The 26,064-nt window shown below is 38.4% G+C and overlaps 1 protein-coding gene across 2 annotated transcripts in view; it reads left to right on the plus strand.

Annotated features, from left to right (window-relative positions):
• Positions 1–7,312: 7,312 nt before the first annotated feature.
• KLHL1 (kelch like family member 1) overlaps positions 7,313–26,064 on the plus strand; it is a 207,727-nt gene continuing 188,975 nt past the window's right edge. The window contains exon 1 of one of the 2 annotated variants that reach the window (XM_030477140.1): positions 7,313–8,513. In XM_030477140.1, coding sequence (XP_030333000.1) covers positions 8,020–8,513 — 494 coding nt within the window. In that variant the 5' untranslated portion in view covers positions 7,313–8,019. Of the gene's footprint in view, positions 8,514–17,717; positions 17,762–26,064 lie in introns of those variants that run through there. The other variant, XM_030477141.1, reaches the window with a different exon arrangement.

The raw sequence follows: 26,064 nt of genomic DNA on the forward strand, positions 1-26,064 counted from the left end.
GAATAATAGAATCATAGAATGGTTTGTGTTGGAAAGGACCTTAAAGATCATCTAGTTTCAAACCCATTGCTGTGAGCAGGGACACCTTCCACTAGACCAGGTTGCTCAAAGCCCCATCCAACCTTGGCCTTCCACGCTTTCGGCTGTGGAGCATCCAACTTCTCTGGGCAACCTGGTCCAGTGTTTCACCACGCTCACAGTAAACGATTTCCTCATAATATCTACTCTAAATCTACCTTCTTCCAGTTTAAAGCCATTCCCCATCTTCTATCACTACATGCCCTTGCAAGAAGTCCATCTCCATCTTTCTTGTAGACCCATTTAGGGACTGAAAGGCTGCAACAAGGTCTCCCTGGAGCCTTCTCTTGTTCTGGATAAACAACCCCACCTGTCTCTGCCTATCTACACAGAGAGGTGCTCCAGCACCCTCATCATCTTTGTGGCCTGGACTCAATAGAGCAGGTCCATGTTGGAGGCCCCAGAGCCAAACGCAGTACTTCAGATGGGGTATCACAAGAGTGGAGTAGAGGGTAAGAATCACCTCCCTTGACCTGCTGGTCATGCTGCTTTTGATGCAGCCCAGCATCAGAAAGGCTGGCTTTCTGGCCTGCAAGCTCACATTGCTGTGTCATGCTGGGCTTCTCACCAACCAACACGCTGGAGTCCTTTTCCATAGAGCTGCTCTCAATCCGGTCTCCACCCAGACTGTAGTTGTATTTGGGATTGTCCCAACCCAGGTGCATGGCCTCGCACTTAGCCTTGTTGAACACTGGCACTGGCCCATCTCTGGATGGCATTTCTTCCCTGGCTGTAGCGCATTGGCTACACCAGCCAACTTGGTGTTGTCGGCAAACTTGTTGAGGGCACACTCAATCCAGCTGTCCATGTCACTGACAAAGATTTTAAACAGCGCTAGTCCCAATATTAGCCCCTGAGGAACACTACTCGTCATTGGTCTCCGTTTGGATATTGAGCCATTGACCACAACTCTGAGTGCAACCATCCAGCCAATTCCTTATCCACCAAGAAGTCCATTCATCAAAGCCATGTCTCGCCAGTTCAGAGGCAAAGATGTCATGTGGGACAGTGTCAAATGCTTTGCACAAGTCCAGGTAGATGACATCAGTCCCTCTTAACTTATGCACCAATGCTATCATCCTGTCATAGAAGGCCATCAAATTTGCCAGGCATCACTTAGTGAAGTGATGTTGGCTGTCACAAATCACATCCTTATTGTCCATGTGCCCTAGCATACTTTCCAGGAAGATCTGCTCCATGACTTTGCTGGGCAATGAGGAGAGACTCACTGGCCTGCAGTTCCCCAGGTCTTCCTTTTTTCTCCTTTTTAAAAATGGGGGTTATAATTCCCCTTTTCTAGTCAGTGGAAACTTCACCAGACTGCCATGACTTCTCAAAGATCCTTTAAAACTTTAGCTATATCCAAAGTGCCTACTGAGTGTGTTTCCTGACTTATGCTAATTCCTGAACTCGTTTGCGAGATGCTAGTTTGTACAACCTAAAACCATTTTAATGATTGTGATAATGCCTTATCAGTATTGATCATCTTATGCCAGTTACATTGGCTCTCTTTAATTTAATAAGTCCAATTTCATTTACTGATATACGTGTAGTGGTAAAATCCTAGATACTTCTTTTTTATATAGCCTGTTTTGCAAACTATGTGTGTCTCCATTGTTGTGATTTGTTAATATATAATATTTGAAAGAATTTTTCGCTTCATACTGAAAAATAAATGTTAAATAAAAAATCAGCAGGAAACTGCATATTTTTTTTAACAGAACATGAAAGCAAACCAATTCTGAGAAGGCTCGGGGTCACAGAAAAATATGACAGCAACTATTATTGAATCTAGCTAAGAAAAAACCATCCTATTTTCTTTTCACACCAGAATTTCCATGGAGAAGAGAGACTGATATGATAAAATTCATAGAAGCACTGCTAAAAGTGTTAGACTTCAAGCAAAACAAAACAACATGGTGATTTTAATAAGAAGTTCGATAACCTGAAACAGATAGTAACAGCTTCCGTGTGAATCAGCAAGTGGGAGACACGAGTGGCTTTCAAATATTAAGGTCTAGGAATATTATGTGGAATACGGCATAGGAGCACAAAGGTGTTGCGTGCTCTGCCAAACCTCTACTAGATGGAGTTTAGGTGTTTCTTTTGACCATAACTTTGGAAAGATGGCACTTTTTTTCAATTAAGTGTAATCTATTGCCAGCTTGGGTACTGCAAGTAAAAATTATGTATTTCTCAAGAGAACTGACAACCATGGAAAAGAGAGAAACTATGGGAACTGATTTTAGAATTGAAGATCCTTAATAGTCTTTATTTTGCCTACTTTTCTAAATTTAATCAGTATTTTTCTGGTTTCATAATTTTATGTTCTCTAGCCTTCATTTACTTATGAATCTTTATCCACGACAAATCATGTCGTATTTACTCTTCCTAAGTGAAATTTTATGACCATTTAAAAACTGCTTTAGGGTGTGTTTATACAACTGCTTGTGATTATAATGAAATTGTTTAAGAAGTGACTGTCCCTAAAGCTAATATGAGAGACCATGCTCTTCTAGGCTCCTGCAATGCAGAATAAAATGCATCTGATCAAATCATTAGTGGGAGCAATTCATATATCCTTATTTTATCCAGTGTTACTAGGGAGGCAGTAACCAACAACTACAGAGTAGCAATTTTTGTTACTCTCTGAAATAAATGTAGCTGGGTTGTGTCACCACACTTACAGAAATCTATCCTGTGCTGTGCTAGCTCACTGTTAATTTTGAGAAATAACATTTAACCTTTTAACTTATCAAAGGCAAACTAATTCTCAGAATTTCAATCTCAGTTGAAAACTCGCTACAAAAACACACACAAGATCTGACAAGTGAATCAGGTCTGGTTTACTCTCTCTCTGGTTTTGTTATTCCTTTCTTGCCATTAGAAAACAATCATAGTTAATAAGTGTAGATATATTTACAGTATTTTAAGTGTCTCTATATACTATTATGGAAGGAAAATCAGCTCAAAAACTTGAAACTCCACTTCTGGACTCACAGCATTATATGTATACATTACAAACAACATAACAGTTTAATTTCCCACTACTACCATCTTTTCCCAGTGTTTCACAGTTTACTTATCTAAACCAATTCAGAATATATGTGCATTTCATAAAGCTTGTTCAAATGCTTTGTACACAAAAAAATTTTAAAGAATAACTCTAATACATTATTTATGTGTTTATCACTTAGCACACTGCCACTTTCTTTCCAGTAAGTTTTGATCTCTCAATGGATGTCCAGTCCCATCAATTTTTCTCTACTCTCTTTCACTTGAGTATTCTATAGATCTATTTCACAGCACCTTTTTAACACCCTCAGATTCTTGCTTCTAAATGTATAATTAACCACCCACAAAACCAGCATCTTTACAGTTGAAGTACATGTTCATTCATTCATTCATGTGAGAATTCCCACATACAAGTGAGACTTGTTTTAAAACCGTTCATTCTAGTATTGTCCTTATCCAAAGCACAGTGATGTATCTTGGGGTTTTTTCTGCTTCTTCTCATAAAAATTTAGTGTCTTCTGGATGAAAAAGACAAGACAGATTAAAATTCAGTAACAGAATCACTACTTATCCTTTTAATCTGCTGAGAAGTATGTATCTTCTCTTATTAATAACTATCGTTTCATACTAACACATATGCTTATCACCTTCACGCTCATTTGCTGTATATCTTTTGACTTTATGTAATGTGAAGGCTCACATAGACTGTATACTAGGACTATACATAACCCTAAGGGTACTGTTAGCAAATTACTTTGCATGATGGTTCCCTTATTGGTTGTTTTAGCAATCACTAACTGCAACTATGACTTAACTTTATTCCTGATTCAACAGTTCTCCCTGGGGTACAGGGTACAACATGTAAATAGCTTAATGTGAAACAGCTGAAACCTAAAAATAAACAATACTCCAAAGCTTTGCAATTGAAAGAAGGAAAAAAGAGGGTTAATAAAATCTGACCAGTTTGGATACCTACTTCAAGATTCTTCTCTTTGGAAATGCTTTTTACTACTTGGAGGACTTATTAAAAGAAGATACATCCCTGAACTATTTTTCCTACAAAAAAATGAGCATGATACTTCCTTAGGGACATGACTATGTGAATTTAATTCATTTGAAGAGCATTAAAAAGACAGAAACACAAAGAGAAAGTGTCAGGAATCTGACTCATAACAGAGACATAAAGATTAATCACTTTCATCTGTTTGCCTAACTAATAGATGAAGAAAAAACAACCATAAGCACTTTCAAGCAAAGTCTGTAAAAGTATTCAAGATTTCAATGGCTATGAATAAAATGGGGAAACTGCAACAGGTGAGAAAGTTCAGAAACTTGCTGTTTGATAAACAAACATACAGTGTGACTCACTATGTTCCAATGTGCAATCAATAGACACAGGAGAGATTAACCATGTTTATTATAATCTTGGAGACACTTCATGGAATGTCTGAGATATGGATGGAAGGCAGTTAATAACCAAAATGTTTTCCTTCAACAACTTAGTGACACGTGTTCATGTTTATGCCAACCCCGTATGAGTAGATAAGAGATATTTGACTAGTAATTATTTTGTTGTAATTCCTATGAGCAAGGTCCCTAGAACTCCAGTAGAGAACCGTTTTTTTTTTTCTCTCCTGATGGATAAGCAAGTCTAGACAACCTAACAGTTCTTCTTTTTATGTACCAGAAGTTTCAACTGAAACGCAAAAGACATTTCTGTTGATCTTCTCATGTGATAACCTAGAACATATTCTTTGCCTCACTGGCCTATGCCAAATGTGTTCACATGGAAACATAAAGATAAGAAACAATGGAAATGTAAGTAAACCAAACTCTTTCATTCTTTTAGTTTATGCTCAGGAAACCAATCTATTAACTATATGTAGTGATATGGGCTACTTCTTCAGCATAGCTTTTTTTGGGGTAGCTCTTGTTTACCGTACATTCAAAAAATAATTGTGAATGTGATATAAACTAAGAAAATCAAGAGAGTTTTCCAGAGTTTGTTTTATGATAGAGAAGTGCTCATATATCTTCACACATGAAAAATCAGGTATACATACCAAATGAATGCATCTCTTACTTTAAAAAAATGGTTATGTACTAAAAAGTGAAAGAATAAAGTAAAGACAAAAAGCATATCAAAGTCTATACACAATATATTGAAGAGCTGAGATTTTAATTATTAAAAAAAAAATCGAAGAGTATTTATTTCAGTTACTGACATAACTGAAATAAATATGAATAACAACTTATTTTTTTTTCTCTTATAATTTCTTGCAAGTGTATACTGGAAAGGTGATAAAAAACCCTGAATCGCTTTCTTGGGTGATACTGTAATATATTTATTGAATAACATCCAATGTATATTTACAAAACCAATTTTGTTAGAATATATTGTCATTTATATTTATCTATGTAACAGAAATAAAGCTAGAAAATCTAACTTGTCAACCGTTCACAGCAAATGACCAACTAAAATATTAATGCAAATTTTAAAACATCTAGGATTTATAATATGGGAAGGAAATTACATAGTTCTCAGCACATTTCTGAATTTTCCTAATCAGTTAAGAGGTATTAAAACCAGAACAGATAGCATGCTACTGTCCATCTATGTATTCACTGATTAAATCTACTTTATATGTACATACCCACATCTCTTAGAGCTTGTAACTAGACACTAAGTAACCAGAATTCACATATATTGTCATAAGAGATGCATTTCTAAAGTGTCTGAAATGATGAAAGTTTCATTTGTACAATTCTAGATGAAGAGTTTTAGGTTTTTCTTCGTAGTGCTCTCCCAAGCAGCACGTATTGTCTCAGATCACTTCCTGAATAAAAAAGAACTGTCTTTTCTGTTTGCTTTAGAATGTTTTTAGTTTTGTTTTGTTTTGTTTTAGTTTTTTTAATCACTGAATACTGAGAGCAAAATTGAAGCACTAGAGAATTTGCAGTCCAGCTGTTGTGGCATAAATCAATATTCAAAATACACAGTGGCTATTTTTCTTCCTTTGAAAGTAGGACTTTATGTCCTGAATTTCTTGTTCTTTTAAAACCAGAACTTTATCAATGTTAAACACAAACCCTAATATTGTTTTTTACCAGAAGCACTACTTCAGTAGTAAATAAAACAGTAATATACTTCACTGATAAAATAAATAAAACAGTAATAAAATTGTTAATTAATATTTGACTTCTGTTTTTCTCTGGAGTAATTTTCAAGCTCTAGTGTTTTATCAATGAGGAGTTAAAATATTCCAGCTTCAGGGAAAGAATTCCTTCAACTTTATTTCTTGATTTCACAAAGAGTTATCATATAACAAACTTTTGATAGCTCACAAGTGCATGGATGAAGCTGGCCAATGCAAAGAGGAGTACCTGAAGGAAAATACAATCTTTTTCATAATTTTCCTAGACATAAATCTTTTTCTAAAATACTACTTTCTAAGGTACAGGTGGATTGCAGGCATTCAGAATATCATCTTATTGCTGCCAACTTTTTATGCCTGGGGATTTATGAGCTAGCAGATGATAATATAGTTTTGCCTCTGTATCCCTCTCCTACTTTTCACCATGAAGCTTTTAATGCTGTAATTATGTCCCAGATGCACAGTGTACTTCGTGACACCCCTCCCAAGTGGGCAGATGTTCCTAAGCAGATCTCTCTGTTGTGAAGGAACCTCCCTTGGGTTTAACACTGTCAGAGTGCATTAAGAACAGATAGATAAGAAGCAGATGTGCGGTGCTATTTCTGTTTGACACACCGTCCCTCTATCCAGTGTTTTCTGCTGGTACATCAACACTGAGCCAACAAGCTAATGAATAGAGCCTGCAGAATAAATCGTTAACCTGTAACCTCACCCAGTCTGCATGCAGTCTGTTAAGTCTGTACTCCTGTGACTCACGCTCTTGTGTTCACTCTGCTGCTGCATTTGTTGTTTCACTTTCTTTTGCTCCCAGTTTTACGTGGCAGTCTCAGGAGGCCTACACTGGAGGGAGAGTAGGAAGAGGCTATGAGGGACGGTTAGTGACCTGGAAACTTACTTGTATGAGGAAGACCGAAGCATCTTTTTCCCTCTGCCTCTTCACATTGGCAGCCCCAGAGCACATCTGTGTCACATACAGGGGAGGGGGCGGCTTGGTGAGAGGCGCTGGGATGGATAGAAAATTGTATACTGAGAACCTTGACAGCCTCAAGGGCGTGATTTTTTTTTTTTTTTTCCTTTCTCTCCTACATACAGCGTATATAAAAGAGCCCCGCTTTCTCTGTGTGCCAGCTCTCAGCCTTTGCCATCCCAGGTAACTGCAGGCATGGGACTCCCCTGAGAAACGGGATGGGAAGGCGGGAGGTGGAGACAGGCTTCCAGACGACTTTTCCCTCTCTGGCTGCACTCGGTCACGGAGCTCTAAGAGAGGGAGGAAGAGCCACCTGCCTCCCGCTGTGACTGCTGCTGCTGCAGGTCCTCTCCGAGCTGTAGCTCGCTCGCCCGTTAATCAAATTAGCTCGTCTTCGCAGCCTCTCTCACCCGCTCTTTCCCGGCAAGTGTCTGTCTCCCCTGAGAGGTGTCTCTCATTCCTGCCTTTCTCTCCTCCCCTTTCCACTGATCACCGTGTAATTCTCGTCAGCTCTGGGCACCTCTCTCTATCTCCCTTTCTGCTGGGTGTCTCTACCTCCTCTCGGCTCCGCGCATCGCTACATCCATCCATCCTCTCTCTGCACTGGTGTGTGCTCGCATCTCTCTCCTCCTGGCGGCTGCCACCCCTCGCCCTACAGGCGCAGCGCTGCCTGGAGGAACCGCCGCCGCCGCCGGGAGCGGAGCCGCACCGCGCTGCTGCTGCGACCGCCGCCGCCGCCCGGCCCTGCCTGGCCGCCGTGAGTCCCGCCTCAGCCCGCGCCCGTACCCTGCCCGCCGCGGCACCATGTCCGGCTCCGGCAGGAAAGACTTCGACGTGAAGCACATCCTGCGCCTCCGCTGGAAACTGTTCAGCCACCCCTCGTCGGTGGGCGGCCCGGCGGGGGGCGGCTGCCTGCCGCCCGACAGCAGCTTCGAGCACTGGGGGCCCAGCCAGAGCCGCCTGCTGAAGAGCCAGGAGAGAGGCAACAGCGCCTTCTGGAAGAAATCCGCCTCCTCCGCCTCCTCCTCTGCGGCCACCACCGCCAGCCCGCCCAACGGGACGTTGTTGCCCGCCGCCAGCCGGCCCGGCGGGGGGCACGGGCTAGGGCACGGGCACGGGCCGGGGCCGCCGCCCCGCACTGTCTTCTACGTGGAGTCCCTGGAGGAGGAGGCGGTGTCCGGCGGGATGGAGGTGGCCCGGGAGCCCGAGAAGCCCCTGGCGCCGCCGGAGCGGGAGGAGGCGCCGGGGGAATGCGCGGATGGAGGCTGCCGGGCAACAGGTGATGGAGGCGGGCACAGGTAAGGGAACCGAGGCGGCTCCGGCGCAACCCGCGCGTTGTCCGCGGGTCGGGGTGAGTCGCGGGGTCCCTGCCCCGCCGCCGCGGTGGTGGGCTGCCAGCCGCAGGGTAGGGACGGGGGTGGGGCACAGATGGGCTGATGTGCGGACATTTTTGCGGGAGGGTGGTGGGGGCTGGAGGTGGGAGGGCTCTTCCGTTTGAAATTGCAGGATTTGGGGAGCGGAAGGGCTCCCCGCTGCGCGGGAAGGGCGGCCGAGGGGCTGCCCGAGGAGCTGCCCGAGGGTCCCGGGAGAGACCGGACATCCTCTGGGGCGGGGTGCCGCGGGCAGGGGATGCTGCCCTTGCCCCTGTACTATCTGCCCCTGCTGCTGCCTGTGCCCGTGTCCTGCTTTTTCCCTGCCCCACCTCCTGCCCGCGGGGCTGGCTCAGGCACACGCGCATCTCAAAGCCGGTACTCCGCGCTGGGGATCGTCACCACCCAACTTTCTGAGAAGTTCATTAAAATGCTAGCGGGAAGTGATGTTCTAAGCATTGGGATGGCAGGTGAAAAGCTCAAAAGTAAAAACGTCTGCTTTCCCGGAGCTCGACGACTAAATCGTGTCGCAGCCTACCTCAGAGAAAAATTATTAGTTTTACGAGTCATCAACTGAGTGACTTCTGAGAGGATGTAAAAACAAGCAAGATACATCCAGGTGCTTGTGTCTCGTATGAAAGTTCAGTTAATGCTGAATTGCTTTTCTTTCTCAATCCTTGTCCCCTCTTCTCCCCACCCCAGCCCAAACAGAAATTAAAATCATTAGAAGGAAATATAGATAACACAGAGCTCTCAGAAATATTGTGACACAAATAATCCTGAGGATGAAATGCTTCATTGGTTTAACTCTGCTTGCCCTCACCTCCCTATGGTTAAAATAATCGCATTTCATTGCCCTTGTAATTTACTACTTTCCTTTAGAAAAAAAAATGTATAGTTCGTTTCTAAACAGAAACGAATTATTTGTGTTCTTTATATTGACAGTAAAGCATATGGTATTAAATATTTTGTTATATTTTATTAGATAAAGAGACAGCACTGTGCATTTGTTTGGATTTAATATAGCTGTAGATAAACATACATGTGCGTATAACTAAGCATATTAAGCCTTTTAGAGCAATCTAAAAGCATATATTCTGTACTTGAAACTCACAAATTGTTTTGTCAGTTATCATAGTTAATTTCATAGAAGCTACATGATTTAAAGAAATGTGGAATAGCTGATGAATGAATTAGGTAACGTTTTTTAAGAGAAAGTAATGCTGAAGTTTTCATGAACATTGGAAGTTATTCTGAACAACGATGCTTATTGTAGGATTCAATACAAATTGTTATTGAACTACACTACAGACAAGTAAAACAAAATAAAATTATCTCTTCAAGTTTTCTGAACTAAATAGAAGAGGTTAAGAACTGGCACAAATATAATCTTATTCTATAGATTTTATATTAAGTGTGTCACTGATCTGAGAATCTTCAGATATCTGCATGATGACAGAAGCTTACTGAATTTTAATGGCACCACTTACTTTGTCCGTAAGAATTGTCTTGCTAGAATGAACTTCCTCATCACATATGTATTCTGTGTTAATATATATCTAATTTATTCTTACTGCTTTTGGTTTTTTATAATCCATTTATTCCATGTTCTTCATTCATTGCTACTGAAGCTACACATCTAGTCATCAGTAGCTCCTCATCTTGTTGAAGAAATACGCTAAAATTGTTCGAATTTAGAATAACTAAGACAGGGAGATACCATTTTATTATTAATGAAAATGCCACCTTTTGAGATATGTAAATGAGATAGTTTTAGAGTCTGAGACTTTCCTTTCTCTTATTCCATCTAAGATTCGTTCATTTACCTATATGAATTTTGAATGCTATGGCAAGGGGTGGTCAAGTGATGCAAAAATGTCAGTGCTGTGCTTGAAAGCTCTGTGATCCAACAAACTTCTAATGCCCTGGCAAGTTATGCTTCTGTAGAAATTAGTCTTTTTATAAAGAAGTTGGTGCTGACTTCTTTACTTTGTTATGACTACCAGACACGTTAACTACCGTTCAGTCCTGAATGACAGATACTACCAAATACATAAACAGATGAGTATGTGAAACTTCTACCGAGCTTCTAGGCATATACCTGGAGGTTTGGTACAGTAACTGTATAACTGTTAACTCCTGGCTCTCCTTAGTATTTTGTCATGGACATCTTTAGCAACTACTTTAGTAATTTAGTACTGTTCAGAAAATAATATTTTAGTGGTGTGAAAACAGTGAGAATTCAACATTTGGATATGTTCCAGTATAGACCATATCCACAACAGTTCTCTGGGCACTAATTAGCTAGGAACCAGTGGATATAATGTGAGGAGCAGGTTGACCTGGTGGCTTTGGTTTTATGCTTGAGATTAATAAATTTGTTGTTACTACTAATATGTATGTACAAGTGAAAATTAATTTTTTTTTTTCCTTTGGCTTCTACTAAAAGTTGGATTTTTTTTTTTTTTTTTTGAATGAATTCTGCACTGAAATCCTTTTTCAGTCCATCTCATGTGTGTAAGTCCTGGTTTTGGTTTTTTTGTGGATTTGTAGGTATTCTGTTTTCATATCTAATTTAAACACTTAACAGAATGATCTTGAATTATTAATTTTACTTTTAATATTCTGTTAGATATTATAGAATTTATTTAATGAGCATGGCTGGGTAATCATGGAATCATAGAATGGTTTGGGTTGGAAGGGAACTTAGAGATCATATAGTTCCAACCCCAAATGCCACTGGAAGGGACACCTTCCACTAGACAAGGTTGCTTAAAGCCCTGTCCAACCTGGCTGTGAACAATTCCAGGTGTGGGGCAGCCACGATTTCTCTGGGCAACCCATTCCAGTGCTCACCACCCTCACAGTGAAGAATTTCTTCCTTATACCTAATCTAAATCTACCCTGTTTCAGTTTAAAGCCATTCCCCCTTGTCTTATTACTACTAACAAGTCCATTCTAATTTATCGATTTGTTTTTATATGCTTCTAAAGAATGTCCTATCATGTTAATTGTACAGGTACTTACATGCATAAGTAAGGTTATGTGGACAGTCATAGAATCATAGAATGGTTAGGGTAGGAAAGGACCTTAAGTTCATCTACTTCCAATCCCCCTGCTGGGGCAGGGATGCCTCACACTACACCATATCGCCCAAGGTTCTGCCCAGTGTGGCCTTGAACACTGCCACAGATGGAGCATTACCACTTCTTTGGGCAGCCTGTTCCAGTGCCTCACCACCCTCACAGTAAAGAACTTCTTCCTTATATCTATCCTGAAGTTTCTTTGTTGAAGTTTAAACCCATTACCCCTTGTCCTGTTGCTACAGTCCCTGATGAAGAGTCCCTCTCCGGCATTCTTCTAGGTCCTCTTCAGATACTGGAAGGCTGATAGGAGGTCTCCATGCAGCCTTCCCTTTTCCAGGCTGAACAGCCCCAATGTTCTCATATGTGAGGTGCTCAAGCCCCCTTATCATCCTCGTGGCCCTCCTCTGGACTTGCTCCAACAGCTCCATGTACCTCTTGTGTTGAGGACACCAGAACTGCACACAGTACTCCAAGTGGGGTCTCACAAGAGCAGCGTAGATGGGCAGGATCACCTCCTTTGACCTGCTGGTCACGATTCTTTTGATGCAGCCCAGGATACGGTTGGCTTTCTGGGCTGTGAGCACACATTGCTGGCTCATGTTCAGTTTCTCATCAACCAACACTTCCAAGTCCTTCTCCACAGGGCTGCCCATTGGCATTAGAAAGACTGAAGATTTGTTCTTCATGCATGACATAAAGTACTGACATAATGGTTCTACATTCCATTTCGTATTTGTAAAAGCAAAAAAATTAATGTTTTAAAGTTAACTATTAGTATTAAACCACTATTTGCATAAAATTGCTTGAAAACTTGCATATCAAACTGTTTTAGACCCTGTATGACAAATCTGACAATAACTACATTAGATAGTTAAACATAGATTCTATTTTTATCTTAATTTTGTAAGAAAAAGCTGTTAGAAACCAAAATCTATATGCCGAATTTACAATTCATATTTATAAATCAATCACAAAATGCTTGGAAAATAGCAGTGGCTAAGATTTTCTATATAGCCTTCCCCTCCTAGGAGTTTATAATGGAGTTTATCATGATGGCTTTTTTCACATGACACATTAATCATCCCTCAACATGAAAAGTATTCATTTAATAAGCAAAGAGTCAGTATTTTCTTTACTCATTCCTCAGGGAATGATAGTATGCTTTCCTTGCTTTACACTGTCCGAATCCTATGAAGATATAATTACTCATGAGCCCTCAGCACTGTTCACCACTACACTCAGTACGTGCCTCATAGACTTCATGGATTTATCTTTACAACTGCCCTATTTTATGATGGAAGGGTAAATCAGAGATATAAAAGCAAAAAAAATAATTGATTTGCTCGTTTCAGAGCATATAGCTTTTTTCTCCTACTACTTTCTATGTTCTCAGTTGCACCCATAAATAATGAGCCCTTCTGCAAACCAGTCCCAGACTTCTCTGGCTGTATGCAAGAGGTGTGAGGAACACAGGATTCAATAAACATTTTGTTTAAGAGGCAGCTCCAACTAGCATATGCTAGGTATGCCTAGTCCACGTAAAACAAGCACTGTCAGTGTGGAAGTCTTTCGTAAGATATACAAGCATTTGAAAATACGGCTTCTGAAAGATGGCAAGTCCTCCCACCATTAGATGCTGTTTAATAGTATACTGTAAAGCAAGAAGTGGAAGGACTGAGTACTGTGCCCTTCTCACACAGCAGTTTCACACTCAAATCTTGCTTTGCTAGAAAGAGTCGCGAGGAAAGAGCTTTTTCTATCATTCCTGTCAAATTTGTCAGTGGGAAGCAAAAACTTCAGTATTAATGGGAATCCAAAAGGTTAAAAAGTGAGAGCACAGTTTTGTAATTCAAAAGTCAACTAAGCAATTTAGTTTAGAAGTTTCTACACTCACAACTGTTTATTTAAATTAAATAATTATTTGATAAGAAACAATAATGATCAAGGCAGAATCAGGAACATAAAAATGTGTATTTTTAAGCTAGAAAATCAAAATCTTTGGATAAACATTTCTTTTGTATTTTTCTGATCCAACAAATACTGTATTTTATGCTTTTGATCATTCACCTCTCCCACTTTCAAGTCTTCTTCCTTTTCTCTTAGCAAACTACCACTTTGTGGTTAGCATGATGATATAGAAGGTTACAAGTTTGAAACCTGTCCAGATAATCAAGAATTTCAATGCAGTTTTCTAATTTAATAAGAAAGTATATTGATAATTTTAGAAAATGTAGATAAAATTGCCATCAAAATTTATAATTTAAGTACTTGGTGTACCTTGTCTCAAGAGAGGATTCTGGGCTCTGGTTTCTATGTAAATAAAGTTTCCCATTTGCAGCTGTGACCTTGGTACCTGAGCTTACAAAAAGATGGGGATCAAGACACCTTCCCATGTCTTTGGCCGTCCTGTAAGCTCTCACAACTTTAAGTATTTTCTCAAGTGAACATTGAGAACGTTCAACTCAATGTCTTTCTCTTTGTGTTATTTACATATCAAAATATGAACTGTGGATAATACTGTGATAGCCAGATTCTAAAATTAGATACTGTAGACATCAAATTTATAGCTGTTTACATTTCCCGTTGACTTGGCTATCTCGTATACACTGCTCTGTTAGGAATGTAATTTAATGCTAGAGCTGGAATATAGATCACACCACTCTGCATTTGTAGGTTATGGAATCAGAAGAGAATAATTAATTTTTCTTTACCGTGAGCTGGCTTTTCCTCAATTATAAAACTTTAAAAAATGGTTACATAACTTTTATGCTTTTATACTTTTGACTTTCACTAAAAAAAAGAGGCAGGGTTCATACACAACACTGAACACAAACCTTTTTCCTCCAAAGTACTGGTTAATTCTCAGAGAATGTATGTTCTGTGCCTGGAATGCAAAAGAATCTTGTGATAAAAAAATAGTGCATGATCATAGCTAGACTGCAGGTGCACATGGATGGAATTAAAGGTACAAGGAAAATCTAGTTCTAGAATTTCCGAAGTGTGAAGTCTTCAGCTTTGCTATCCCTAGAATAGCATTTCTAACGTGAGTTGTTTAGGTTTTGGTATGTTGTGTTAGTTTAGATACTTTAACTAGGGAAGAAGAAGAACACACATCAATTCATGTGCTGTTACTTTTTCCATCCACCACTTGGATGCAGGGCTGAAACTCAAGAATTCACTGTACGTATCCCACTGCCACTTGAACCGACAGAATAACTTATGGCAAAAGGAAGTGAATTTTTGTGTGGATAATTACAACAGTGATTGTGTACTTTCTGTGCAGAAAGATTGGGGTATACCATAGCTGAAGGGATAGCAAGTCTTCTGTGTCTTCTGCTGCATTTGGGAACCTAGTAGTGACAGACTCATACACTTTTCTTCTTGGTGCTCCCAAACTTACTTCCTTTTGTTCCATCCTCTTTAAGCTCTTTTTGTCTTAATTATGTGTTCTCTTTCTGGTTGTTAGTCTAACTTTTTTTCTCTTTTCCACAGTCTCAAACTATTCCTGACTGCCTTGTTCAAATTGTAGGTTCCTTACCCAGTGTCGTGAAACTGAATGTAAGTAGAAGAATCACTGTCAGACATATTAGCAAAAGTAATTTTAATAGAAATTTATGAACCTGTAGTTCAACAGAATTTGATGGCAAGGTTCACTCTATTACATTCAGAAAGAGTTTGTGTCAGAATTGGGAATGATTTATACAGGATTGGATTAAAGTGATTTATAAAGAATTGAAATAATGTGTATGGAAACCGAAAATACAAAGGAATAAGGGAGACCTTCCCGTTGAGTCATGAGGTTCAGACTAGACCCCCGCTTGCTTTATAAACTGACAGAGCCTAGGTGTGGCTGGATCTAGTCCTGGTCTCAGACTTGGACAACAGTTTATGTCTAGTGGAATTTGAAAGGAAATTGAAGTAGAGGGTTTGAAAGTGAAAAGTGTAAGGGAAACCCTTCCATTGAGTCACGAGTTTCAGATTGGACCCTCTTGCTTCCTAAAGTTCATCTTGGAGAAAAGCCTGAGTGCAGCTGGATCCAATCTTAGTGTCAGACTGGTCAATGGTTTATGTCTAATGAAAGAAACACAGGGAGTAAGGAAATCCTCCCGTTAAGTCAGACTCAGTGGTCAAGGTTCAGACTAGACCCCCTTGCTTTGGAGAGGAGTCTGGGTGCAGCTGGATCAAGTCCTAGTATCAGACTTGGACAATGGTTTATGTCTAGAGGATTACAAATGTAATTTAGCAGCAGTTTGCATTGTTGAAATGAATCACGAGATTTCTAACAACACTTGATTATTGAAGCTAATATACATACCTTTAAAATTAAGTATCTAAACTAACACAACATACAAAATGAGATATATGAATATATAGATGAATATACATATATACATGTATGTATGTTAAAAATTTCCCTCAGGTGCAGTGAAAAGTAATATACTCACATCAGCTTTCTCAGCACTCCTCAATGGACAAAGGGTTGAATGTCAGTGAGCAGCAATAACAGCCCAGGCAGATAATCCCCCTATTTCGTAAATTGAGAGTTTACTGACTCTGAGAGGCGTGCCACTCAGAGGGAGGTGACTGGTCCTAGCCCGCTTGGGCCCGGGAGAGCTCACTGTTTCTTGGGACCACTATTTATAAGGTTGTAAGATCATGGAATCGTAGAATCATAGAATAGTAAGGGTTGGAAAGGACCTTAAGATCATCTAGTTCCAACCCCCCTGCCATGATTTGCTTTAGTCAGTAAATTTTCATCTTGGCCTCCAATCTTTGCCAGGGAATGAGTTACCATCTCAAAAGAACTCCTGATATGATCAGGGAGTATCTGACCTTCCTAATATCTGTGTGACCCTTCCCACCTTTGTTAGGCAATTACGGTTAATGAGCAGAGGTGCCCAGCTGTCCAACTCCTTGCACCTGTGCAAAGTCTGGGGCCTAAGAGTAGCTGCTTGGGGAAGCTGAGGTGTCCAGGAAAGGCAGGGGGAGGGGGATGCATCGCCACACGCAGACAGTGTTACTTAATTTTACTGGCTTCTCTTAAGATCTGTCTCCTTGATTTACTCAACAGGTTACTTACTGTAATACAGAACTGTCTATTTTTTCCTGTATCTTGTCCTAGATACTTTCACAAATCAAGTGCAACTATCCTATAGTTGCTTAACAGCTTGTCTGATCTCTCGTTCTTCTGTTTCTTTGCCACTAATCCTTGAATTTCAGTATCCTTTACACCTTCCTCCAAGTCCTTTGTCAGTTTTAATGGAATCTGAATAGAATTACCATTCCTGTGTTTTCTCCCCAGCTTCTAGTTTTACTGTGTTTCTCTGCCCTGTTTCCTCAACCATTGCCAAGTTGATGGTGCCATTTGCTATGTTTAATGGGTCAGTAAGACAAATAAGTTTGAGTATTTCATTCTGGCAATGATGAGGATTTATCTTATTTCTTTCTTAGATGCACATTTTTGAATAAAGTGAATTGTCTTCTGGACATGCCTATTTCTCTTCACTGAGTGTAAGAGTAGTCTAAAGTGGCTAGTTCAGATTAAAATGTTCAATTTAAATGTTTGATGTTCAATTACATTTGAGAAAATGAACATCATTTGGAGTCTACGTTGCAAATTTAAACTGTTCTAAAAGGATAGAATGAATTAAATTAATTGAATGCATTGTCATAGCATTAATAAAGAGCGTATCTCTCATCTTAATAAACGTAGGGGTGCTGTTTTGGAACATGGGCTCACTAAAACCACTAGAAAGCATGACTTGACAGTTATTTTTGGTTTTGTTACCCATGTACTTTAAATATTAGCTAACCCAACATTTTTTCTCTGGACTAATTTTCAGAAATGCTTGCACTGTTTTGCTGGAATATTTCCAAAAGATTCAACATGAAGAAAAGATTTGGCAATGAAAATATCAGCTGCACAGATCGTGGCTAAATCAGTAAAATACTTCTGAAACTATGGTTGTCTTACAGGTAACATCAAACAGCATTGGAAAGGGAAATGCTGTTCAGCCTTTCCATAGTAAATGCAAAAACACATACAGAGAAGAACAGCTGGAAAATCTAATTGATGTTGAATCTTTGTAGGTAAGCCTCCAGAAATACTGTTGGCTTGAATAACTGTTTTTTTTCTTCCTCTTTTTTCTTTTTTTCCCCCTGTTAAAACCAGTTTTTTAATAATGGTAGTATGGATAGATATATAGGTCTCTATGTGCACACAGACATCTTATCTGTATCATCTGTGTTTCTCTCCTTATATAAACATCATAATGCATACATATATTAAAAAATGGCATATATGTATACATATTTTGTGCATTTATGCATATACACATAGTTTTAATCTTTAGATTTCTACACAGTTATTAATAAATAAATTATTAGTTGATTTCCCTATGCAATTTTTGTGAGTAATGAAGTTCACTTAAATGATATAGAAGGAAAAAAAAATAGAGCATGTTGTTGGAATCTCTGCTAAATTCAGAAGGATGATGCTGCTACATATAGGTTAACATGTTCTTAACACATGAACATTGCTTTCTAATAGCTATTTCTTATCCTTGTGACACTTTTTTTTTTTTTTTAATACCCTGTTGCAAGCTCTTTTAAATCTCAAACTTGCATTTTTTAGGTGAAATCTGCTTCTTAAATATCATACTATGATATTTTGACAGAATTTTGTAGCAGACATATTTCCTGCAGGTGTTTGAACAATTTTTTAAAATATTCTATTTGCACTAGGGAAATTGTTAGATGTGTGCCATTAAAAGCTTCAAAAAGGAAATCTGTCCTGTAAAAAGTTGAGAACTGCTGCAACTTATACAGTTAGGTAAGTAATTGTGTAGTCATCCCTAGTAATACTGAAAAAACCCCAAACTAAGTCCTCAAACTGAAACTTTACCAAAAATATAATTTCAGTAGTGCCTAAATTTTTGGATTTGTATTTCAAAAAGTCATAACTTCCCAAGAATTTAACCCACAGATCCAAAATTTTAAAGTATTATGATTTTACAGTAAAATGTTCAACCTTTTATAACACTTGAATTTACATTTGTCATCTGTTTTTACCCTTCCTCCCACTCTAACCATATGGAAAAAGCAGCATGGTTCTGACCTTATGATATGTTTTTGCTCCTATTGTAGTGTTGCTTTGTGCAAAGCTCAGAGAGAGACCCCAAACCAAATCAAATCAAAGAGCACAAAAGATCCTTCAATCTGAACGGGTATAATCACACACTTACACCTTTGCTGAATGTAGCCCTAGGATTGAATCCTGTTTTGGCTTCTAATTGTTTCTAGTGATTCTTAAACTGTATAAGTAAGTGATTCGTACCTATAAATAGGGTTTAACATGTAAAGAGAGAAAATACAGGATGCATACCTAATGCATAGTTTTGTTGTGTTGTGTGGTTTTGTTGAAACTGTCTCCTACTGGAATATCTTATAGTTTACCAATGAAGAAGTTCTTTCAGAGCATAGACGTTGTCTTATGTTTCTTAGGCAAATGTTAGAAGTATGGAGAAAACATGCAAAAAGAACAGTCCATCTATATTTGCAACAGTATGTGGCACTTCAGATGCTCAGCTTTCTGTTCATAGACTTCTGGTTGTCTGTGGAGATATCAGTTCTTTTTATGTTTTAGACAAGTTAGGTGCATCACTAATTCAGGCCTTCAGGCCTAGTTCACCAGTTTTTCTCAAATTCCATGTTATTTCTCTACTTCTAAATTGGAATCTAGAATAATATTAGTACACATCCATTCATTATTAATCTCCACATGCGCTGTTACATTTTTATGCATGCAATTGAATTATGATCATTTGTGTATGTCAGGAAGATTATTTTTATAAAATTATTATATAATTTTATAGTACTAATCATCATGCTAAATGTGTACATTCTGCATGTAATGTCTAGTGGCTTTACTTATACAAGTTGATTTTTATTTTGTCAGTAGTTTTGCCTTAATTTTTATTATTAATTTATTCACAATGAGTACCTACTTTTTATATTAATTATCTGAAATTCTGAAAAAAGATACCCCAAAAAAGAAATACACCTCTCCCCCCCCCACCTATCAATAGTAAGGAAAACTTCAAAGTATGAGATTCAAAACAAGGAAGGAGGAAGGAGAAAGAAGGGGAAGAGAAGTAAATAATATAGAATAAAGAATTCTTAATATTTCTAATTAGTGGGAATAATTTTTTAAAATCTTTTTAATCTTCCATTGGCAAACACAAGGGCTTCAAATTGTTGCCACATTTCAAAAGACTTTTGATAAAAAAACCTTCAATAAATAGTTGTTTGTTAATCCACAATACCTTCACTGTATTTGATTATAATTAATTCTCCTGAATTGAAATTTGCATATCTTGAATCTTGTTATTTTAATTTAGAAGAGTAATGATGACTTTGTTTTGAAAATGTAATAGTCTTTGAGAGGATTGAATTTTAGATGAAAGTGAATGCTTCTGTGCACTGTTCATCTGCAGTGGAAATGGAATTTATGAAAACTGCTCTAAAAGATATGCAAGAGGAAAGCCTTGTTCACATACAAAATTAGGGAAAATAGTTCTATCAGTTGGAATTCTTCATGTTTCTTCTGGGCCCAGTATTTTCACTGTAGTCACTAATTAGTAAATAATGAAATAAAGCATGTGCTTCTTAAAAATAAAGATGAAAACAGTCTTAGAGGATTCACCATTGTGTTACAGAAGAGAAATAGAATGAAAATAATCTTGAAAAAATGGAGAATAATCAGCAGAGATACCCAGTGGGATCAAATGCCTAGACAGGAGTTCTGCAGAAGTGTTGCAGTTAGTGAAGAGCAAGTAAAATATGAGGCAACAATGCCATGCTGCTGCTAAAATGTAATCGTGCGAATATATGAACAGATATATAGCCTGAAAAACAAATAATTCCTCTGATCAGCTTTAGTAGAGCCTCAGCTGTAGTATATTGTCCAGGACAGTTGAGACAAGTATGGGTTGTCTGAGGAAATTCCAGGTAAAAAAAAAAAAAAATCACTAGAATTTTAGAAAACATGTTGTACAAAAAAAAGATTGCCATAGGATATAGATATATATAATTTTTTTAAAAAGACTTTTGTAACGACATTCCTTTACTCTTCCTATGAAAGAAATATTGGAAAAGACTTAAAGGATTTAAATTACCCATGAGATGATCAGTAAGAAACCGATTCTACAGATACTGATGCACATGAACAGATTTCCTGAGAGTGGTGCTGGACTATTTGATGTCTGAGCTTAGAAGAATAGGTTAGACCAGTGTTTGTCAATCATGACACATTTAAGCATGGAAGCCCTCCTGACTCGAAGAAGCGAGTGCTTTAAATAATCTCTCACGATCTCTATCCGTTAATATCATTCTATGAAAAGGTTGGCTACAGATACTGACAGAGTTAAAAAAGTCCTCTAACTTTTCATATGGGGATTAAAAATCTTTTGTTATCATCCTGTTTTTACAGCATTCTTTGAATATATTGTTTATAATTCAAGTACGACATCTCTTACGTTTTATGGCTTCTTTGTTTAATTTGCTCTTCCACTAGAGTACTGTGGTGTGTCAAATCTCATGACTATGCATAACCAAAGGTAGCCCCTACCATGTTAGGCATTTAACATACACATATTCGCATATCTTAAAAAACTTAGAGTTTAAAGAAATAGTACTAATTGGAAGTAAATGCCAGTATTATTATCTGGGGTTTTTTTTTTGTGTGGTTTTTTTTTTTTTTTTTTAGCAAAACACAGAAACAAAAATAACTGAAATACGTGGGGAAGCTTCTAAAGTGAAAGAAGCTGATTTGAGTCTGAGTCCTTAAAGGCAAGACGCCTTATCTTCCTCAAATAAATGTTGCTGTAAAACAAATTCATCCACAGTACTCATAAAAATGAAGTTAAATTGTATAATCAAAACTTGTGTGTTTAGTTCCTCAAACTCTAGAATTTTAATTATGTGAAATTTTACATGTTCTTTTCTGTGCACTGTCTTCATAGATACACCCCTAATAAGCCAATTCAATGCCACATTTCTCATATAATCCTAAAAAGAGTGCGAAGAATGTCATTAAGTTTTTTGCTTCCAGAAACAAACAGTGAATTAGATACAAAACAGACTTCAAAGTAGTTTTGAATAGTTTCCTAATAGCACTAAATATTCTCTAGTGCCACTTGTCTCAACCCCATCTAAGTTGTTAGGTTGATTTCTCTTCAGGTGACACTGTTTTCCTGACAGGCTTCCGGCATTACTAAAGGAGTTGAAATAATACCTTTTTATGTCCTAGGCTCTTAATCCTCTTGTCATAAGAGAGTACAAAGTGTTAAGACTGTAATTCACAGAATCAAACATGGATGTATAATCAAGGAGGTTGCTGCCCAAAGTGTCCTATTTCCTTTGTGGTGATGTTTGGGAACTATGTATCAAAAACAAGGCAGAGAGTAATTAAGAAAGGAAGAAATCTGCCATGTCTTATGAACCCTCATCTAAGAGGCTTCCTTCTGAAGGAGAAATTAGTCATAAAGATTCTTTCCAAATACTGACACTGTCCCACATGACATCCTTTTCTCAAAACTGTAGAAGACATAAATTTGATGGATTGACCACTCGGTGGATAAAGACTTGGCTGGATGGCTGCACACAACTGTGGTCAACAGCTCAATGTCCAGCTGGAGAAGGGTAACGAGTGGTGTCCCTCAGGAGTCAGTGTTGGGACCAATCCTGTTCAACAGCTTTGTTGGCAACATGGACAGTGGTATTGAGTGTGCCCTCAGCAAGTTCACTGATGACACTAAGCTGTGTGGTTCGGTTGGTATGCTGGAGGGAAGGGATGCCATCCACAGAGACCTTGAGACACTTGTGAGGTGGGCCAATGCCAACCTCATGAAGTTCAACAATGCAAAATGCAAGGTCCTACACCTGGGTCGGGGCAATCCCAGGCACAGCTACAGGTTGGGCGGAGAAGTGATTCAGAGCAGCCCTGAAGAGAAGGACTTGGGGTGTTGGTCAATGAGAAACTGAACATGAGCCGGCAGTGTGCACTCACAGTCCAGAAAGCCAACCGTATCCTGGGCTGCATCAAAAGGAGTATGACCAGCGGGTCAAAGGAGGTGATCCTGCCCATCTACGCTGCTCTTGTGAGACCCCACTTGGAGTACTGTGTGCAGTTCTGGTGTCCTCAACACAAGAAGGACATGGAGCTGTTGGAGCAAGTCCAGAGGAGGGCCACGAGGATGATAAGGGGGCTCGAGCACCTTCCATATGAAGACACACTGAGAGAGTTGGGGCTGTTCAGCCTGGAGAAGAGAAGGCTGCATGGAGACCTCCTATCAGCCTTCCAGTATCTGAAGGGGCCCTTTAAGGATGCTGGGAAGAGACTCTTCATCAGGGACTGTAGCAATAGGACAAGGGGTAATGGGTTTAAACTTCAACAAAGAAACTTCAGGATAGATATAAGGAAGAAGTTCTTTACTGTGAGGGTGGTGAGGCACTGGAACAGGTTGCCCAAAGAAGTGGTAAATGCTCCATATGTGGCAGTATTGGACAGAGCCTTGGGTGACATGGTCTCGTGTGAGGCACCCCAGCCCATGGCAGGGGGGATTGGAAGTAGATGAACTTAAGGTCCTTTCCTACCCTAACCATTCTATGATTCTATGATTCTTTGATTCAGTGATTAAGAACCAATACAGATATTTCTTAAATATTTTGTCAATTATATATCTATTACATTATGTATTAGTTCCCTTGTGCATGACACAAGAACATTTTGAAAAGGTCAGTAAAAAAGTTCAAGATACAGAAAACTAAAAAAAAAGTAAGATCAATTAATCTCAAGAATGAATCTTACAAAGATTTTTTTTCTTTTTTTCTGCAGACTCATTGATATATTATAACAGAGGCATATCTAGGCATATGTTATTTTGCAAGGTGAAGTCAATAACTTCAGTCTTCAGGGGCTTGTCTTTCTCTCTTGCCTGTTTTTGTAGTCTAAACAGAGCTAAACATGATTACTGTGCTGTAGGAAAAGCTCAAATATACGTCAGGATTTTTATTTTTGTTTGCTTTTTTCTGTTAGCATATAAAAACAGCAGTTGAAAAAACTGAATATTTTTAAAATGTGTACATTTTTGTTGGTGTAAGTTCTTCCCTGTGTATAGTTATCTTACTTCATTTTTTTTTTATTTTTTAGTCTTCTACATTTATACAGACTTGGTATATTATTGAAAACAGCCAAGGATTAAAATAAAAATAATCAGTTTTAGATGGATAAACTTTGCAGTATTTTTTGCCTTTTTAACAAATATACTCAGTCTTATATTGAAGTTTGTAGTTTACTATAAACATAATATTTCAACATTTTTTTCCTATTGCTGCTGATAAGTACTCAGTAAGATGTAGTCTCAAAGGGGAATGAGCCATACCAGTCTTATCAGAAATAACTACTTTTCTTAAAAGCTTAACAGGGGCAAAAAAAGCAGCATCATTCTTCTGCTAAGCCTTTTGTCACATATTGTGTATTGTCTCTGCTGTCTGACCTTTTAAAATGACATTTCTTTTTAAATCTCTACATTGCATTAGAAATTAATGTCTGAGAATAAAAGAACAATTCTTAGGTAGTATAATTAGAAAATTTTGGAGAAATGGCAAGCAAGGAAGAGTACTAAATTTTTTGTAACACTCTTTAGAGTACCATAACTTTTCTTAGTATTATGTTTGTGTATTGGATTATCAGATCCAAAACAATTTAACAGCTTTGCTAAATTTTCTTTGCTAAAACTGCAGGCAGTCAGCATTGATGAAGCTATTTTAGCCTTTTTTTTTACAGAGATGATTAGTTTACTATTAGGAGTTTCTCCAATTTAATTTTAGTCATCTAAAAGAAAGACCTCTAGTCCAGTATTCATCTAGCCAACCTAATGGACTCAACAGTTGAATATAGTTATTTGAACAAAAAAAGATGAGACATATGCTGCACAAGATGAGTCCTCTGTCTTTGTTATTAAAGAACATGCGTTAATTAAACAAATGAAAGCAGAAATTCATTATACAGTCCAAAGATAGCTTCAGATGGTTATACAAGTGCCAAAGGGTCTGTCATTCAACTATTTGGATAAATCTTGGATACTAGTAGTCAAATGGTGCTACTATTAACCTGTTGTGCACCACAGAATTGAAGGTGGCAAAATATGTTTATAAACTAACCGTGTATGAGCATAATATTTTAACCGCTGAATATTTGTCTGTGCGTATTTTAAGTATGATTTCCTTTCAGATCAGATTTTGTACCATCTCACTATAATTTTGTGTTTTACCTCTTGTATGAAGACAGACGTCTTGTATGTTTACAACCTGTATGAAGACAGGCTGAAGAAGTTGGGGCTGTTCAGCCTGCAGAAGAGAAGGGTGCGTGGAGACCTCATAGCAGCCTTCCAGTATCTGAAGGGGGCCTATAAAAATGCTGGGGAGGGACTCTTCATTAGGGACTGCAGTGGTAGGACAAGGGGTAACAGGTTCAAACTTCAACAGGGGAAGTTTAGATTAGATATAAGGAAGAAGTTCTTTACAGTGAGGGTGGTGAAGCACTGGAATGGGTTGCCCAAGGAAGTTGTGAATGCTCCATCTGTGTCAGTGTTCAAGGCCAGGTTGGACAGACCCTTGGGCAACATGGTTTAGTGCGGCATGTCCCAGCCCATGGTAGGGGGGTTGGAAGTAGATGACCTTAAGATCCTTTCCAACCCTAACTATTCTATGATTCTATGTATCCCAACCTTTTCTGTTTATCATGTCAGAAAAAAAAAGTATTAGCATAAGTACCCAAAATAATTATGTTCTTACAATTTTGTAAAACACTATCATTTGAGCATGATAGTGTCCACCATCCTAAATACCACCACCAAAGTACTTTATGAAAGGATAGCATATGTCTTTGCAGAGGTAACAGAAAATCTTGTAATTCAACCCAAAACCCAAAAATGTGTAAGAAATCGAGACTCACTAGTTCTGGTGCTCACAGAATTATTTGTTTACTTTTAGTATAGTGTGATTTTTCTCTATACAGAAGAGTTTTAACTTTAAATTAAAACGTTAACAGCCAGGTCTTGGTTAAAAAGTAACTTCCCTCTGGTGATTGTTAGGACTTCTAATTTGTAATCGTTTGTAAATCACTGTAATGATTTCTAAACTGAAAAAATAGATTTTGAGGAAGTATAAAACAAAACAACTGAAAAAACAGTTGTAAGGAGAATGTAAACTAATACTATCATTATGGCAGTTTAATTCATTTTACTTTACAGCTACATCAGTTTAGGATCATTTTTCAGGGACAATTATTGTATGTCAGCTGAGAACAGAAATATCTTAAGATAGGTCAA

Source organism: Strigops habroptila, chromosome 2, assembly GCF_004027225.2.
Source record: "Strigops habroptila isolate Jane chromosome 2, bStrHab1.2.pri, whole genome shotgun sequence".
In the NCBI taxonomy this organism is placed as follows: Eukaryota; Metazoa; Chordata; class Aves; order Psittaciformes; family Psittacidae; genus Strigops; species Strigops habroptila.